We start from the raw sequence: 15,829 nt of genomic DNA, 5'->3' as shown, positions 1-15,829 counted from the left end.
TGCAAAAAGGGGAATACTAAGATAACATACTAACATGTTGACGTTAACGTGCTAAAAGTTAGCGTGCATGAGATAACAAAATACTTAGCTGATTTTGCAGGCAAACGCCTTAGAGTTATAACCTAGCATGCTAATGTTAGCATTCTAAAAGTAAGCATCCATTTAATAAAACATTTGACAATGAGGCGTACGCCCGCAAAATGTGCTAAATATTTAGCATGCGAAAGTTAGCATGCATGAAATACCAACATATTGGACTTTGAGGTATATTCCTGCAAAATGAGTTGAAAAAAGCCAGACTACTAACATGATGTTACCATTCTAAAAGTTAACATACATTAAATAAGAAAAGATTTCATTAGTGGCATACGCCTGCAAAACGAGCTAACCATCTAGCATGCGAGAGGTTAGGATGAATGACATCATATTTGACTCTGAGGTGTATGCCTGCAAAAAGGGGAACACAAAGCTAACATACGAACATGTTGACGATAACATGCTAAAAGTTGGATTGCATGAAATAACAAAATACTTAACTCTGAGGCGTTTTGCCTGCAAAAAGAGCTAGTGTGCTAATGTTAGCATGCTAAAAGTAAGCATCTATCTAATAAAATATTTGAATCCGAGGCGTATGCCTGCAAAATTAGTTAATACCTAGCATGCTAATGTTAGCATGTTAAAAGTTAGCATCCATTTAATAAAACATTTGACTCTAAGGCGTATGCTTGCAAAATGAATACCAAGCATGCTAATGTTAGCATGCTAAAAGTTAGCATCCATCTAATAAAACATTTGACTCTGAGGCACATGCCTGCAAAATTTGTTAGTACCTAGCATGCTAATGATAGCATGCTAAAAGTTAGCATCCATCTAATAAAACATTTGACTCTGAGGCATATGCCTGCAAAAAAAATTTAATACCTAGCATGCTAATGATAGGACGCTAAAAGTTAGTGTCCATTTAATAAAACATTTGACTCTGAGGTGTATGCTTGCAAAATGTGCTAAATATTTAGCATGCATGAAATACCAAAATATTGGACTTTGAAGTGCAAAATGAGTTGAAAAAAGCTAGAATACTAACATGATGTTAGCATGCTAAAAGTTAACATGCATTAAAAAGAAAATATTGCATCAGAGGCGTATACCTGCAAAACGAGCTAACCATCGAGCATGCTAAAGTTAGTTCGTTAATCAGCGTGGTTCAGTCCCTCTGGAGACAGGAGCGTGCTAACAACCGAGCTAAAAGACACACAGGTGAAAGTACCTGGTGTACTTGTCCTTGGTGCAGGCAGGAATTTCTCTGAGAGGAACACTGAGGACAGCAGAGTCCTGGCAGGTGAAGCAGGTGTGACCCCTGACAGACAAAATGCAAACTTTAAAGGCCTACTGAAACCCACTACTACCCACCATGCAGTCTGATAGTTTATATATCAATGATGAAATATTAACATTGCAACACATGCCAATACGGCCTTTTTAGTTTACTAAATTACAATTTTAAATTTCCCGGGAGTTTCGTCTTGGAAACGTCGTGTAATGACGTGTACGCAAAACGTCACAAGTTTTTAGGAAGTATGAACGCTGCGCACACACACACAGCAAAAAGTCGTCTGCTTTAACGGCATAATTATACAGTTTTTTGGAGATCTGTGCTGCTGAATCTTTTGCAATTTGTTCAATTAATATTGGAGAAGTCACAGTAGAAAGATGGAGTTTGGAAGCTTTAGCCTTTAGCCACACAAACACACGGTGATTCCTTGTTTAAAATTCACGGACGTGAAACTTTACTATGGATCACAGTGGACATGGATCCCAACCGAATGTCAACCAGCAGGTTTCGGTGAGAAAATTGTGGTTAAAAAGTCGCCTCTTACCGGATATCAGCTGAGCTTGTGCCGTCCGTACAGCTGCCGTCGACTTCCCCGAGACACTGGCGTCAAGACATTCGTGGACGTACACCTCCGACTATCAGGTAATATTAAACTCACTAAAACACTAGCAACACAATAGAAAGATAAGGGATTTCCCAGAATTGTCCTAGTAAATGTCTCTAAAAAGGTCCGGAATCCGTCCCAATGCAATCGCGTTTTTTTTTTTTTACTTTTTTTTCTTTTTTGTAGTCCGTCGCTATCAATATCCTCAAACACGAATCTTTCATCCTCGCTCAAATTAATCGGGAAATTGTCGTTTTCTCGGTACGAATAGCTCTTTTTGTTGGAGGCTCCCATTAAAAACAATGTGAATATGTGAGGAGCCATCAACATGTGACGTCATCGTGTGCGACTTCCGGTAGAGGCAGGGCTTTTCTCCAGTTGCGAACTTTATCGTGGATGTTCTCTACTAAATCCTTTCAGCAAAAATATGGCAATATCGCGAAATGATCAAGTATGACACATAGAATGGACCTGCTATCCCCGTTTAAATAAGAAAATCTCATTTCATTAGGCCTTTAAGAAAGAAAACCATTTCGTTAGTCATTAATTGGAGGAGGAGCACTCATTAAAGGTCCTGGACATGATGAAGACTCCACACCTGACCAACAGGTATAAATAAAGAGGTGTACCAATCAGGGGCAGGTGAGGGAAAGGAGCGCTCAGGGAGACGAGCAGGAAGTGGAACCAAAATAAGAGTGATGACAGGAATTAAAGTGAGGAAACACAACCAGATGTGATGTCACACTTCCTGTACAATCCAAACATCCTGAAGTAAAAAACAACAAACACACCTGAGCATCACTCACACCTTTTTTTTTAAAATGTACTTTTATTTCAAATACTTTTTTTTACAAAAACAACTTATTTTTTTTATTACATTTTAAATCATTTATTTATTTTACAAAAACAACTTATTTTTTAATTAAATTTAAAATAATTTATGTAGTGTTTAATTTTGCAAAACAACTTCTTTTTTAAAATTTATTTTCATTTATTTCATTACAACTTCTTTTTTTTACACAAACAACTTATTTTTTAAATGTAAATGTAATAAAATTATTAATTTTACACAGATAACTGAGTTTTTAAATGTACTTTCATATATTTATTTTTTGGCACAAACTCATTTTTTTATTTAAATTTTAATTAATTATGTTTCATGTATTTATTTTCCACATAAAACTTTTTATTATATTTACTATTTTATTATATATTTTTTGTACACAAACAATTTATTTTTTTAATTCAATTGTATTTTTTTAAATTTACACAACTTATTTTTTAAATGTAATTTTAATAACATCATTAATTTTACACAAATAACTTATTTTTTATATGTACGTTTACATTTTAATTTTTACATGTTTTGGCACAAACAACTTTTTTTAATTGAATTTTTTTTTCCAGAAAAATGTTATTTTATTTAATTGTAATTTAAAAAATTTACACAAACAACTTATTTTTATTTGTTTTTTACACAAACATATTTTTTAAGTTGACATTCGATATATTTTTCATTTATTTTGTTTCAAACACTATTTTTTTTACACAAAGAACTTTTCTTTTAATTTATTTTTGATTAATTAATTGATGGATTTATTTTACACAAACAACTTATTTTTTTTGTTTAATTTCTTTTTACCCAAATAACTTTTGTTTTTTATTTTATCTACCTTTTTATTATTTTTTTTATTTTATACAATATTATTTTTTTAAAAGGATGCGTCCCATTGGCCAAATTCAACATTTGGACTTTGGTCACTTTACTAGATATTGTTATTTATTGTTCATCGCTATAGCAACAGGGGGCGCTATGACATGGATCCAGATACGCTGGAGAGGAGAGTCCCAATCAGGAGAAAAAATGTGGTTTTTGTCCTGGTGGTGCAACACAGGACCAGATTTGGACCCTGGCTCTGGTACTGGATTGGGCATGGGAGTTTGCCCAACCAGTCCACGTGTGTTTTGTGGACTAGGAAAAGGCCATCAAGCGAGTCCCTGGCGGTGTCCTGTGGGGGGTGCTCAAGGTCAAGGGTCCGTTGCTACGAGCCATTCAGTCCCTGAACAAGCGGAGCCGGAGTCTGGTCCGCATTGCCGGTAGTAAGTCAGACATGTTCCTGGTGGACGTTGGACTCCGCCAGGACTGCTTTTTGGTCACTGGTCCTATTTACGACTTTTATGGACAGAAGTTCTAGGCGCAGTCAGGGGATCCGATTTGGTGGTCTCAGGATTAGGTGTCTGCTTTTGGAAGATGATGTGGTCCTGATGACTTCATCTGGAAGGGACCTTCACCTCTCACTGGATCCGTTCGCAGCTGAGCATGAAGCGACCGGGATGAGAATCAGCACCTCCAAGTCCGAGTCCATGGTTCTCGCCCGGAAAAGGGTGGAGTGCCATCTCTGGGTTGCAGAGGAGAACTTGCCCCAAGTGGAGGAGTTCAAGTACCTCGGATTCTTGTTAACGAGTGAGGGAAGAGTGGATGGTGAGATCAGCCTCAGCCCTTTGAGACACTCGTGATTTAGGGCTATATAAGTAAACATTGATTGATTGATTGATTGATCGACAGGCGGTCATCTTCAGTAATGCGGACGCTGTATCGATCTGTTGTGGTGAAGAAGGAGCTGAGCCGGAAGGCAAAGCTCTCGATTTACCGGTCGATCTACGTTCCCATCCTCATCAAAGAACAAAGTTACAAGTAAAAGCGGCCATCAGGTGGCAGGTCTCTCTCCCTTAGAGATAGGCTGAGAAGCTCCGCCATTAGGGAAGACCTCAGCGTAAACTGCTGCTCCTCCAGATGAGGTGCTTTGGGTGCCACCGGGACACCTCCCTAGGGAGGTATTTAGGGCACGTCTGACTGGTAGAGGCCACGAGGAAGACCCAGGACATGTTGGGAAGACTATGTCTCCCGGCTGGCGAGGGAAGAGTGGATGGTGAGATCGACAAGCGGTCGTCTCCAGTAATGCGGACACTGTATCGATCCGTTGTGGTGAAGAAGGAGCTGAGCCGGAAGTCAAAGCTCTCGATTTACCGGATGATCCACGTTACCATCCTCACCTATGGTCATGAGCTTTGGGTTAAGACCGAAAGGACAAGATCACGGGTACAAGCGGCCATCGGGTGGCGGGTCTCTCACTTAGAGATACTGTAGGCTGGAAGCTCTGCCACTCGGGCAGACCTCAGAGTAAACTGTTGCTCCTCCAGATGAGGTGCTTCGGGTGCCACCGGGACGCTTCACTAGGGAGGTGTTTAGGTTACATCCGACTGGTAGGAGGCCACGGCGAAGACCCAGGACACGTTGGGAAGACGAGGTTACCCGGCTGGCCTGGGAACATCTCGGGATCCCCCGGGAACAGCTGGACCAAGCGGCCGGGGAGAAGGAAGTCTGGGCTTCTCTGCTTAGGCTGATGCACCCATGGAAGAAGATGGATGGATGGATGGTTGGATGGATGTTTACACAAATGTTGTGTTACTTCTGACAGTGAGTTCACAAAGACAACTCCCCCATTTTCAAAAGTGAACACAATGGTTTGTCCCAGAACGTCTGGGTGGAAAACATCTGCCTGACAATGACCAAAGGTGCAACAACACTTACATCACCCTCCTGAGAACAGGTTTTGCATCATCAGACCTCCAGGGTTCTGCCATGTCTACCGCGCTAAGCCTTGCGGGTAATGTAGTATACCAACTTTTACGGTTGTGCTTACCTGCGGACAGTCCACACGCCCGCACTCCGCCTTCCGACACAGGACTTGGCCCCGGCTGCAGGAGCAGAACTCGCAGCCGGCGGCGTTCCAGGTGTCCCCGTGGTATCGGACCAGGCCCTGGTGCCGGCAGCTCCCCCGTGTGGCCGTACACGCCTCGCAGCACTGCCCCGCCCGCCTGATCTTGCTCTGGCCCTGCAGAGGGGGACACGGCACAGGCTTCAGCGGCCAAATCCACTTCCACACCACCTCCACTGGACCTCCCCCAGGGCAGATTAAAAAATCTAAAATTTAAATCGATTTTTTTAATGGATTAAGAATCGTTACAAATAAGAATTTCGATTAATGTAAACATTTTTAGGCTTTTTTGACAGCCCTAGCCGCAGCCAACTTAGCGGCTGCTGCTGACAGGACAGATTGAAAAAAAAATAGTTTTCAATAAAAAAGTATTTTTTAAATATTTTTAAACAATTAAGATTTGTTACATAGAAGAATCGCGATTAATCTGAATGTTGTTGTTTTTTACAGCCCTAGCCGACCCCCCCCCGCGGCTTTTGCTGACAGGACAAATGGAAAACATTTTTTTTATCGATTTTTGATTTTTTTGTATGGATTAAGAATAGTTACAAAGAAGAATCGTGATTAATCTAAACATTTTTAGGCTTTTTTGACAGCCCTAGCCGCAACTTGCCGGCTGCCGCTGGCAGGATGGATTGAAACAAAAATATAATTAGAATCGATTTTGGATGTTTCTCAATCGATTAAGAATCGGTACAAAGACGAATCACGATTAATCAGATTTTTTATTTTTGACAGCGAAATCGCGAAAAATAAAAAATAAAGTTTTTTGTTTTTTTTCGGTGGCTGTAGCTGACAAGACAGATTGAAAAAAATAAACAGAAATAAATTTGATTTTTCTATCTGATTAACAATTCATTACAAATACGAATCAAAAAATATATTTTTTGCACCCTGAACTGCAACCCCCGGCAGTTGCTGCTAGCAGGACAGATTGAGAATGTTTTTTTTTTTAATTAAACCAATGTTTTATATTTTTGTATCGGCTAAGAAGAAGTTACAAAGAAGAATCGCGATTAATCTAAACATTTTTAGGCTTTTTTGACAGCCCTAGCCGCAACTTGCCGGCTGCCGCTGGCAGGACAGATTGAAACCAAAATATAATTACAATCGATTTTGGATGTTTTTCAATCATTTAAGAATCATTACAAAGAAGAATCCCGATTTATCAGATTTTTTCTTTATCACCCTTAGTCACAACCTCCAGTGGCTTCTACTGACAGGATGGATTAAAAAAAACAAAGAACAAAAAAACAGTTAAAATCGATTTTTGATCGTTTTTAATTGATTAAGAATTGTTACAGCTGACAAGACAGATTGAAGAAATACAAAGATTTGAATTAGATTTTTTTTTTATCTGATTAACAATTCATTACAAATACGAATCAAAATATATATTTTTGCACCCGTAACGGCAAACCCGGCGGCTGCTGCTAGCAGGACAGTTTGGGAATTTTTTTTTTTTTTTTTTAATTAAACCGATTTTATATATTTTTGTATCAATTAATTGTTACCAAGAAGAATCGCGATTAATCTGAATGTTTTTTTTGTTTTTTTTTACAGCCCTAGCCGCCAGCACCAGCAGGAAGGATTGAAAAAAAAATAAAAATTGGAATTCGATTTTTTTTTTTTTTTACACCCTTAACTGCAACCCCCGGCGGCTGCTGGACTGGAACATGGTGACAGCGATCGGTGGCAAAATGATTGAATGACTAAATAAATGCCCTCACTAATATTTATAAGATTAGGACAAAGTGAGTTTGCTGAAGTCTCCTTGGACGTGACGACGTGGCGACCAGGAAGTTTTGCTACAGGCTCAGATCACAAAGAGATGCTGCCATGTTTGCTTTGTTCAGCGGGCGAGAACAGGCTGGTCACCATGGCAACTGCTCACCACCGCCTGACAATCTGACACTGCCCGGCCGAGAAGGCACATTATCGAGCGACATGCCGCTTTCCCACACTCAAGGGAGTCATTGAAGAGACCTATGGGGACCTTGGAAGACTTGATGGATTATTTATTACATCCTTTTACCAACCATTTAATTCAGTAATTCAATTGGTCGGTTTAAAACATCAATTTGTCAACACACAGTGTTTTAAAATTCAGTGTAAAAAAAATCAGTGCAGGAAAATTCAGGGTAAAAAAAAACTATTCAGAAAAAATTGGTGTAAAAATATGCAATGCAGAAACAGTCTCAAAAAATTCAGTGGAAAAATCAATTCACAAAAAAAATCAGTCTAAAAATATCCAGTGTAAAATAATTCTTGTGTAAAAAAAATAAATAAATAAGTGTGTAAAAAATCAGGAACATTTAGTGTAAAAAAGATCCATAAGAAAAAATTGGTGCAAAATATTTATTCCAGAAAAAAATCTGTGCAAAAAAATTTAGTGCAGGAAATTTAAGTGAAAAAATATTCAGTTAGAAAAAAAAAATCAGTATGTAAAAATTTAGTGTAAAATATTTAAGGGCAAAAAATTTAATGCAGAAATATTTGTTGCTTCAAAACTGAAGAATCACTCTTGGTGAATTATTTCACACTGAATTTCAACACACTGACATTTTCTTTAATGCAGAATATTTCTGCACACACTTGTGTACAATTATTTATTTCACAGTGAATTTTTACACACTGAATTTTAAATCACTGTAACTTGACAAACACACTTTTTTATTATTATTCGTTTTTAAACTTAAATTGTCGGCATAATTCCGTGGAAATAAAATTTTGTTCACTAAATTCAAAACATTTTATGTAAAAAAATATTTTGGTCAACTAAACTATGTGAGTGTGAATGTTGTCTGTCTATCTGTGTTGGCCCTGCGATTATGTGCGACTTGTCCAGGGTGTACGCCGCCTTCCGCCTGTTTGTACCTGAGCTAGGCACCAGCGCCCCCCACGACTCCAAAGGGACAAGCGGGAGGAAATGGATGGATTGTTAAACTATCGCCACTCCAAGTACATCTCTTACACATACTGCACTAAGTCTTCCTACTGAAGGTGTCACTGGTATTAGTGTGTTTATCAATGAATGATTAATAAACATGGCCAGTTATAAATGCAATTTAAGTGGGGTGACAACATTTATGTCCCCATGACAGGAAGTAACTGTAATAGGCTGCAGAAATAAATCGTGATTCAAACTCAGCCCTATTGTAAATCAATGTATCTTTTTAAAAATCGATTTAAAAAAATGAATACATTTCGAAGAAAGTATTTCTCCATTTACAACTAATGGGTCAAAGAGCGCTAAAGTGTGCAACCCAATAAATGGGTTAGGAATAACCCAACTTTATAGTGAGCATAACCCAGCTGCTGTGTTAAATACATTTAACCCAATAGTTGGGTTGGGAATAACCCAACATTAAGTTAGCATAACTCCACCTTTGGGTTAAATAATTCCATGCAAAAGTTGGGTTGAAAAAAATTAACCCAAAATGTTGAGTTAGAATAACTCATATAAGGGGCTCGTCCGTTTTTGAACCAGCATGTGGGTTAAAACTGGGTTATTTTTTAACCCAACATTTTTTACTCCGTATGATAACATTTTGTACGTGCAAATGTGTCCAAATAATACACAAAACCTGACTTAAAAAATAAACACAAGTAAATCTCATCTGCCAAAGAAAACTAAAGTTTAAACCAAATACACTTATTGTAAATAATGAAGTACATCAAAATGATGACTGCAATGATACACATCTGACATATTTTATAACAATATCAAATAAAATACATGAATAAATAACACAAGGCCAACATGAATATGAAGTCAAAGTAGCTAGAAATGTTTTCATTCAATGTTATTCATATTTCAATTCATATTTTATTCAGCACACATGTTCTCTGCCTCACTGACGGGAAAAGAATGTTCTAGAAATTGCTTACAAGCAGGAATAAAATGTCAACTCTTGTCGGACACAAACTGTCCTGCAATTTGTTTGTAACACACACACACTCACACACTTGTGTGAGGTGCTGAATGTCAATATGTGTGCGTGTGTGTGTCACAGACAATGAATTAGACACAGTTCTTATTTGACTGTTTCCCCTGACAAAGGTGTGTGTGTCTGCGTGTCCACTAACCTTTTCACAGGTGACAGCCCGGCAGATGTGTGTGTGACATTTAGACTGACCGTGGTCACACACACATGTGGTGCAGGCGTCCTTCTGCCACTGCTCGCCATTCTGTCAGCACGCACACACACACATATGGAAACACAATTAGACCAGATCACAACACACACACACACACACACACACACACACACAAAACCCAGCACAGGGTCAGAATATCTAATGTACCTAATGAAGTGCCATCCCTGTACCTAATAAAGTGTTCTACCTGTACCTAATAAAGTGTCCCTCCTGGTACCTAATGAAGTGTCCTACATAGTACCTAATAAAGTGTCCTACCTGGTACCTAATGCAGTGTCCTACCTGGTACCTAATGAAGAGTCCTACCTGTACCTAATAAAGTGTCCCTCCTGGTACCTAATGAAGTGTCCTACGTAGTACCTAATAGTGTTCTACCTGGTACCTAATAGAGTGTCCTACCTGTACCTTATAAAGTGTCCTACCTGGTACCTAATGCAGTGTCCTACCTGTACCTAATAAAGTGTCCCTCCTGGTACCTAATTAAGTGTCCTATGTATTACCTAATAAAATGTCCTACCTGGTACCTAATGAAGTGTCCTACCTGTACCTAAAAAGTGTCCCTCCTGGTACCTAACGAAGTGTCCTACGTAGTACCTAATAAAGTGTCCCTCCTGGTACCTAATTAAGTGTCCTACCTGGTACCTAATGAAGTGCCATCCCTGTACCTAATAAAGTGTTCTACCTGTACCTAATAAAGTCCCTCCTGGTACCTAATGAAGTGTCCTACGTAGTACCTAATAAAGTGTTCTACCTGGTACCTAATAGAGTGTCCAACCTTCTACCTAATGCAGTGTCCTACCTGGTACCTAATGAAGTGTCCTACCTGGTACCTTATAAAGTGTCCTACCTGGTACCTAATTCAGTGTCCTACCTGGTACCTAATGAAGAGTCCTACCTGTACCTAATAAAGAGTCCCTCTTGGTACCTAATTAAGTGTCCTATGTAGTACCTAATAAAGTGTCCTACCTGGTACCTAATAAAGTGTCCTACCTGTACCTAATAAAGTGTCCCTAATGGTACCTAATTAAGTGTCCTATGTAGTACCTAATACAATGTCCTACCTGTACCTAATGAAGAGTCCTACCTGTACCTAATAAAGTGTCCCTCCTGGTACCTAATTAAGTGTCCTATGTAGTACCTAATAAAGTGTCCCTCCTGGTACCTAATTAAGTGTCCTACCTGGTACCTAATGAAGTGCCATCCCTGTACCTAATAAAGTGTTCTACATGTACCTAATAAAGTCCCTCCTGGTACCTAATGAAGTGTCCTACGTAGTACCTAATAAAGTGTTCTTCCTGGTACCTAATAGAGTGTCCTACCTGTACCTAATAAAGTGTCCTACCTGGTACCTAATGAAGTGTCCTACCTGGTACCTTATAAAGTGTCCTACCTGGTACCTAATGCAGTGTCCTACATGGTACCTACTGAAGAGTCCTACCTGTACCTAATAAAGTGTCTTACATAGTACCTAATAAAGTGTCCCTCCTGGTACCTAGTGGAAGTCTCCTACATAGTTCCTAAAAAAAAGAGTCCTACCTGGTACCTAATAAAGTATCCTAACAGGTACCTATTAAAGTGTCCTACCAGGTACCTAATGAAGTGTCCTACGTAGTACCTAATAAAGTGTCCCTCCAGGTACCTAATGAAGTGTCCTATGTAGTTCCTAATAAAGTGTCCTACCTGGTACCTAATAAAGTGTCCTACTTGGTACCTAATGAAGTGTCCTACCTGTACCTAATAAAGTGTCCTGCCTGGTACCTAATGAAGTGTCCTGCCTGTACCTAATGCAGTGTCCTACCTGGTACCCAAGGAAGTGTCATACCTTGTACCCAATAAAGTGTCCTGCCTGGTACCTAACGCAGTGTCCTTCCAGGTACACAATAAAGTTTCCTACCTGTACCTAATAAAGTGTCCCTCCTGGTACCTAGTGGAAGTCTCTTACATAGTTCCTAAAAAAAGAGTCCTACCTGGTACCTAATATAGTATCCTAACAGGTACCTATTAAAGTGTCCTACCTGGTACCTAATGAAGTATCCTATATGGTACCTATTAAAGTGTCCTACCTGGTACCTAATGAAGTGTCCTACCTGGTACCTAATAAAGTATTCTATATGGTAGCTAATGAAGTGTCCTACCTGTACCTAATAAAGTGTCCTATATGGTACCTAATGAAGTGTCCTACTTGTACCTAATGCAGTTACCTACCTGGTACCTTATGCAGTGTCCTACTTGGTACCTAATGAAGTGTCCTACCTGGTACCTAATGAAGTGCCCTGGCGTGTACCTAATGCAGTGTCCTACCTGGTACCTAATGCAGTGTCCTACCTGGTACCTAATCCCGTGTCCTGCCTGGTACCTAATGCAGTGTCCTACCTGGTACCTAATGCCGTGTCCTACCTGGTACCTGATGCAGTGTCCTACCTGGTACCTAATGCCGTGTCCTGCCTGGTACCTAATGCAGTGTCCTACCTGGTACCTAATGCCGTGTCCTACCTGGTACCTAATGCCGTGTCCTGCCTGGTACCTAATGCAGTGTCCTACCTGGTACCTAATGCCGTGTCCTACCTGGTACCTGATGCAGTGTCCTACCTGGTACCTAATGCCGTGTCCTGCCTGGTACCTAATGCAGTGTCCTACCTGGTACCTAATGCTGTGTCCTACCTGGTACTCCTTGCCAGCTGCCAGACAGGGGTTGGAGACACATTGAGGACAGCATCGACCCATCGGGATCACCAAGTTCTCATTCTAAGGGGTAAGAAGAATTCACTAATAACTAATCAAACGTCTTCTTATTGGTCAGTCACTAATTAAAGGTCTATTCTTATTGGTCAGTCACTAATTAAAGGTCTATTGTTATTGGTCAGTCACTAATTAAAGGTCTATTCTTATTGGTCAGTCACTAATTAAAGGTCTATGCTTATTGGTCAGTCACTAAATAAACGTCTATGCTTATTAATCAGTCACTAATTAAAGTTCTATGCTTATTGGTCAGTCACTAATTAAAGGTCTATGCTTATTGGTCAGTCACTAATCAAAGGTCTATGCTTATTGGTCAGTCACTAATTAAACGTCTATGCTTATTGGTCAGTCACTAATTAAAGGTATATTCTTATTGGTCAGTCACTAATTAAAGGTCTATGCTTATTGGTCAGTCACTAATTAAAGATCTATGCTTATTGGTCAGTCACTAATTAAAGGTCTATGCTTATTGGTCAGTCACTAAATAAACGTCTATGCTTATTGGTCAGTCACTAATTAAAGGTCTATGCTTATTGGTCAGTCACTAATTAAAGATCTATGCTTATTGGTCAGTCACTAATTAAAGGTCTATGCTTATTGGTCAGTCACTAAATAAACGTCTATGCTTATTGGTCAGTCACTAATTAAACGTCTATGCTTATTGGTCAGTGACTAATTAAATGTCTATTCTTATTGGTCAGTCACTAATTAAAGGTCTATGCTTATTGGTCAGTCACTAAATAATTGTCTATGCTTATTGGTCAGTCACTAATTAAACGTCTATGCTTATTGGTCAGTCACTAATTAAATGTCTATTCTTATTGGTCAGTCACTAATTAAAGGTCTATGCTTATTGGTCAGTCACTAAATAAACGTCTATGCTTATTGGTCAGTCACTAATTAAACGTCTATGCTTATTGGTCAGTCACTAATTAAATGTCTATTTTTATTGGTCAGTCACTAATTAAAGGTCTATTCTTATTGGTCAGTCACTAATTAAAGTTCTATGCTTATTGGTAAGTCACAAATTAAAGGTCTATTCTTATTGGTCAGTCATACACTTTATGATAAAGGTTGACTTCCAAGTTGTTGTTATTCAAGCAAGCAGCAGCAGGCCAACCTTCTTAATCATCATGCACGTGTAAACAAAGAAGTTGTGCAACCAAACTAAGTGGAACCAAAGTGATGAAGGAAACAAAGCAATTTGTTAGCAGGCGTTCCTGAACATAAACGTTAGCTGCTATCCTTTCAGCTACGTTAGCACCTGCTAGCTAACGTTAATTTTCAGACCAATATTTTCCACTTCCACTGTCATCCATCCTTCATTTAGCAACTGTAAGGCTGCTTTTCACACGCTTGATTAATCACCTAACCTGCTACTGCGCCCGGTTCCATAATGTTTCTACAAGTCCTGAAGATTGCTAAACGAGACCAGTGGATGTTTCCCAGGTGCCTAATAAGTGCAACATGACAAAGTTTCCCAGGTGCCTAATAAGTGCAACATGACAATGACAAATACAACATGACAACGTTTCCCAGGTGCCTAACAAGTGCAACATGACAAAGTTTCCCAGGTGCCTAACAAGTGGAACATGACAACAAGTGCAACATGACAACAACAAGTAAAAATGACAATAACAAATGCAACATGACAATAACAAGTGCACCATGACAACAAGTAAAAATGACAATAACAAGTGCAACATGACAACAAGTGCAATATGACAATAACAAGTAAAAATGACAATAACAAGTGCAACATGACAATAACAAGTGCAACACGACAATAACAAGTGCAACATGACAACAACAAGTGCAACATGACAATAACAAGTGCAACATGACAACAACAAGTGCAACATGACAACAACAAGTGCAACATGACAATAACAAGTACAACACGACAACAACAAGTGCAACATGACAACAACAAGTGCAACATGACAACAACAAATGCAACATGACAACAACAAATGCAACATGACAATAACAAGTGCAACATGACAACAACAAGTGCAACATGACAATAACAAGTGAAACATGACAACAACAAGTGCAACATGACAACAACAAGTGCAACATGACAATAACAAGTGCAACATGACAATAACAAGTGCAACATGACAACAAGTGCAATGTGACAACAACAAGTGCAACATGACAATAACAAGTGCAACATGACAATAATAAGTGCGACATGACAACAACAAGTAAAAATGACAATAACAAGTGCAACATGACAACAACAAGTAAAAATGACAATAACAAGTGCAACATGACAACAACAAGTGCGACATGACAATAACAAGTAAAAATGACAATAACAAGTGCAACATGACAATAACAAGTGCAACACGACAATAACAAGTGCAATATGACAACAACAAGTGCAATATGACAACAACAAATGCAACATGACAACAACAAATGCAACATGACAATAACAAGTGCAACATGACAACAACAAGTGCAACATGACAACAACAAGTGCAACATGACAACAACAAGTGCTACATGACAACAAGTGCAACATGACAACAACAAATGCAACACGACAACAACAAGTGCTACATGACAACAAGTGCAACATGACAACAACAAATGCAACATGACAACAACAAATGCAACATGACAATAACAAGTGCAACATGACAACAAGTGCAACATGACAATAACAAGTGCAACATGACAATAACAAGTGCAACATGACAACAACAAATGCAACATGACAACAACAAGTGCAACATGACAATAACAATTGCAACATGACAATAACAAGTGCAACATGACAACAACAAGTGCAACATGACAATAACAAGTGCAACATGACAATAACAAGTGCAACATGACAATAACAAGTGCAACATGACAAAGTAGAGGCTTTGATTCCTCACAAGATACTAGAAATATTGTTTAGACTATTTGAGGTGCAACTGAAAATGTTGGGGTTCCTAACGAAGTGATCTCCCTGGTACCTAATAAAGTGTCCGACTGTGACTTCCTAGTCTCGTCCTGATTCACCCTTTCAGTTTCAGTTTCAGTTTCAATTTGCACCACCGAGCATCTCAACCGTCAACTAAGGATTGTCCTCACACATTTCCTCTTTGCTAGTTGCCAGAACGTTCCGTGGCAACATCACCAACAAGCTCCTCCTCCTCCTCACTCACATGTAGTGTAGTGTGTTGTACATGTTACACAGAGAGTGTAGTGTAG

General features: G+C 39.1%; 1 protein-coding gene across 1 annotated transcript in view; it reads right to left on the bottom strand.

Moving 5' to 3' along the window:
• The window catches only part of fras1 (Fraser extracellular matrix complex subunit 1), a 278,952-nt gene that overhangs the window by 193,291 nt on the left and 69,832 nt on the right, over nt 1-15,829 (bottom strand). The window contains exons 7-10 of the mRNA XM_061904877.1: nt 12,539-12,622; nt 9,806-9,907; nt 5,642-5,833; nt 1,268-1,357 (exon numbers count right to left, since the gene is read on the bottom strand). Coding sequence (XP_061760861.1) covers nt 1,268-1,357; nt 5,642-5,833; nt 9,806-9,907; nt 12,539-12,622 — 468 coding nt within the window. The remainder of the gene's footprint in view (nt 1-1,267; nt 1,358-5,641; nt 5,834-9,805; nt 9,908-12,538; nt 12,623-15,829) is intronic.

Source organism: Nerophis ophidion, linkage group LG01 (genome assembly GCF_033978795.1).
Source record: "Nerophis ophidion isolate RoL-2023_Sa linkage group LG01, RoL_Noph_v1.0, whole genome shotgun sequence".
Lineage (NCBI taxonomy): Eukaryota > Metazoa > Chordata > Actinopteri > Syngnathiformes > Syngnathidae > Nerophis > Nerophis ophidion.
Note: the sequence above shows the minus strand (reverse complement) of the source record. Positions and strands in the feature narration are given on the sequence as shown.